The 3651-nt window shown below is 43.5% G+C and overlaps 1 protein-coding gene across 1 annotated transcript; it reads left to right on the forward strand.

Annotated features, from left to right (window-relative positions):
• Window positions 1-314: 314 nt before the first annotated feature.
• SARC_12407 (hypothetical protein) lies at window positions 315-3332 on the forward strand (the record flags this gene model as incomplete). Its single annotated transcript, XM_014293488.1, has 9 exons — window positions 315-453; window positions 805-911; window positions 1173-1338; window positions 1618-1757; window positions 1990-2079; window positions 2388-2587; window positions 2754-2849; window positions 3087-3153; window positions 3280-3332. 9 exons carry the CDS (start codon window positions 315-317, stop codon window positions 3325-3327), a joined length of 1053 nt encoding a protein of 350 aa, XP_014148963.1. The 3' UTR covers window positions 3328-3332.
• Window positions 3333-3651: the final 319 nt, after the last annotated feature.

A 3651-nucleotide genomic window follows, 5' to 3' on the forward strand; every position in this document is an offset into this window, starting at 1 on the left:
TATATAATAATATATACACCACACACACACGCACACACACACACACACACACATATATATATATATATATATATATATATGTATATGTGATACATGTATGTACTATTACAGGTGTCTACGACACACGGTTGCAGAAAAATTATATTCCAGAACCGAGCATAAAAGTATCATATTTCGAATATATCATCACGCGAGTGAACGTAAATTAAAGTTTTGGATTGCACGCAACACAATCCTGCGCTGACATAATATGTAACCTTTGTACCTGGCCAGACTTTGGCATAAACGATGGATTCCGAGGCCTTCTTTGGCCTATGTTGGCCGGCGTACATAATTCAGATCTGAAGCATGAGTACGTGTCATCTATCCCGCTGGAATCACCATATGATAGGCAGATCATGAAAGATCTCTCGCGCACCTTCCCCGAACACGAACTCTTTAAGAACGACGCTGGTGAGTTGATGGGCGTTTCCGTTGACTCGTTTGAAGCCAGTGGTATCACACAGTTGTTCATGTCCCTGACTGGAGTTGTCGTCGTCGGGGTCCACACTGCATGTTTTTGAAACCACGCACATCTGTTGTTCGTTCGGTAACTCCCGCTCTGCTCAAACGTATATTAACTAGATTTCGGATACTTAAAAATCACACTATCAGAGAGTCTCAACGTTCTAAGTGATGTATGATTAAGTGTTCATTCTTCCACGAGTGTTGTCTGGCAGACTACACAAAGCTGCACAACACAACCCTCAACCTTGATACTGGGCTTACAATCGCCGATTCTAATCATAACATGTCCCTTATCAGTTGGTCAGAAGACACTGTTCCGCTTGATGAAGGCTTACGCGCTGCACGACGTCGAGAATGGTTACTGCCAAGGAATGGCATTCGTAGCGGGAATTTTACTTATGCAAGTATGTGTCTGTGTACTCTATTTTAGGCACGGGCTTGTTGTTTGGGGCAAACATGTATCGTGCTGTACAAGCCTCTTGCAGCAATCTGCAATTTCTAAACCATCTGAAAGGGGAAGGGGCTGAATTTCATCATTTTTGTTATTTGGTAATTAGCCTCTATTTCCCATGTCAAAGTGTGAAAGATCGGTCCATACGAGTTTGATTATAGGACATCGTGTGCCAAATATCAGGCTCATTCTTATTAATCATCCAAACATGTAGATGCCCGAAGAGGACGCGTTCTCGGTATTGGTAACACTCATGGATACTTATGGGCTCCGAGGGCTGTTCATGCCAGGAGTACCGCTGGTGGGTCTTGGGAGTCACCAGTTTGAGCGCTTACTGGAGCAGCACTTGCCCGATGTCGCAACGTGTTGTAAACGAGAAGGTCAGTTCAGCACTGTGCACATTTGAATGGTGTCTTGATGGGGGGTAAAGGGGTTGGTAGTTTATATCGTTTACTATCTAATAACGTTGATGCGCACTAGAATTTCTCAGTATCACACCTCGTATCTGCTAAAGCTAAGGCCTGAAGCGAAGACTTTGCCAAAACTTCAGTTAGTTGGGATAACTGCGACCAAGTATTAAATATTATTCAATTGACTACCATACCTGTGTTGTTCTCTCAAACAAACAAGCGTCCACTAAAGACTCAGCACATATACAGGTGTAAATGTGTCGATGTTTTTGACCCAATGGCTGATGACATTATTTGCCCCGAGTCTCCCGCTTCCATGTGTATTCCATATAATGGACTATATATTAGCTGTTGGACAATCGCCGGACCTATACCACGGATTTCTAGAGGTATGTCGAGGTGTAAAGAATGGGATTATTACTGTAGGGTCTAGGTCCGTACTGACATCGTTAGCGACGTTTTGCCTCTGACGCATTGCAATATACAGGTGTATGCGGTGACATACGGTAAAAATGAGATACGGGATGGTACTTCCATATTTATTGCTAAATGTGTATCAGCTTACATACAAGGCGCATATCGTCATTGGCTTACACGGCCACTCTACTTGCCATCGCTTAGTTGTTCTTCAGGGTTGCGCTCACACTGCTGAGAGATAGTGCTGATGAGATTGTGGCTCTCACGTTTGATGGTATCCTGATGCACTTGAAGGTATGTCGCCCGATATGCGGAGTGACTTCGATTGCGCATCACCTCGAAACTTTATTTCTATCATGACAATAGCCTGGGTGTCTACCCAACCGATTTGCCGAGCATGTTGTTGCTAACCCCAGTCTAAGTTCAATTACTGTTAAGATTTCGTCCCTGGTCTCAATAGGTAATTTGCGAGTCAAATCCAAAATGTTCATCGAATGTTCACCGTGAGTCGATGCCAGTCAATGCTATAGTGATCTGGAAAACATGTATACGCCGTCCATGTCATTCACATTCAAGTTCCAAATGATTTAACAAATTACCAGGGTGAGATGAAGGGCCGTTACCGCTGGGTAAACACGGACGCCACAAGTGATTTCAACTCACCTAACGCCGTGAGTCAAACACTGGTGAATTCGGCAATTGGGTGGGATCTATCACTTTCCACTCTGAACACATGGGAAAAACAGTATCAGTCAGAAAAAGATCTGAGAGAATCAAAACAGGCATTGATTGACGAGACAATGTATGTAAGGCATGGCAGAAGTTTTTGTCGGGCACTGAAAAAAAAAAGGTTCTCGAATCCAGTATAGTGCTTGTCTGCAGTGTTTCTGTATGCTTTCTATGGCTGCCTATCTGTCTTAACTATCCACTACATGACATGGCGTCGCTGTATTTTATTCACCCTGTAGGGATAAGAGACGCATACTGCAACAGAAAGGTGACCAACTGGATGATAGTATCAAAACCCTGCAGGCTAGGATAGAACAAGATGCATCTGGTTTCCGGTAAACCCGTTGAGATTCGATCATTGCCATTTTTACCATATAACTTCTAACTGAAGTCAAAATTATTTATAACTCTTTAGTTCTTTAGTTCTCCTCGTGTTTTAACGTCAGACTGCTTGGGCGAATCTCACCAAAGTAATCCGTGGGCTGGAATTGATCGTACTTTCTATGTGACAATCTCCTTTCGCTGTGAATACGGCGGCACTGTTTCATTCCAATTATTGATCCCTTTTACAGCGAAAAGGTGGAGAAGCTTGAGACACAAGCCGAAGAATACGAACAACGGCTAGACCGGCTGCGCGTGGTGTGTTCGTATTGAAAGTATTGTCGCCGCGTTTGCACTACTGTGAATTTAGATTTTCCTCTCCAGACAATCTGTTAATTATATCAATATTGTGATACTCACAACCATACATTCTCCCTTGCCCAGCACAATGTGGTGCTCAATGACTTAGTACGGATACACGCCGAGGGATGATGAGGTCGCACTCCACGCTTCACAACACGATGCGAGAAGATTTTCAATACGCGTTTCTGTTTATGCTGGCTTACTGGTTGGCGAGAAGTTGATGAGCCACATTGTATAGCCCAGCACCGACATTATTTTTCAATATCTGACAGCGCTCTAGTTCAGGCCAAAGTAGCACAGCTCGCCCATTCACAGTGTGGCTTATGGTATAGCATGGCTACTCGGACAATCGCACGAGCTTCATTGAGAACATATTCCACGGCTATATTGGGGTGTGATGATATAGATATCGTCGAAAGCCACTATTTCGATGGCAAATCTTGAATAATTCAC

Source organism: Sphaeroforma arctica (assembly GCF_001186125.1).
Source record: "Sphaeroforma arctica JP610 unplaced genomic scaffold supercont1.2281, whole genome shotgun sequence".
NCBI lineage: Eukaryota > Ichthyosporea > Ichthyophonida > Sphaeroforma > Sphaeroforma arctica.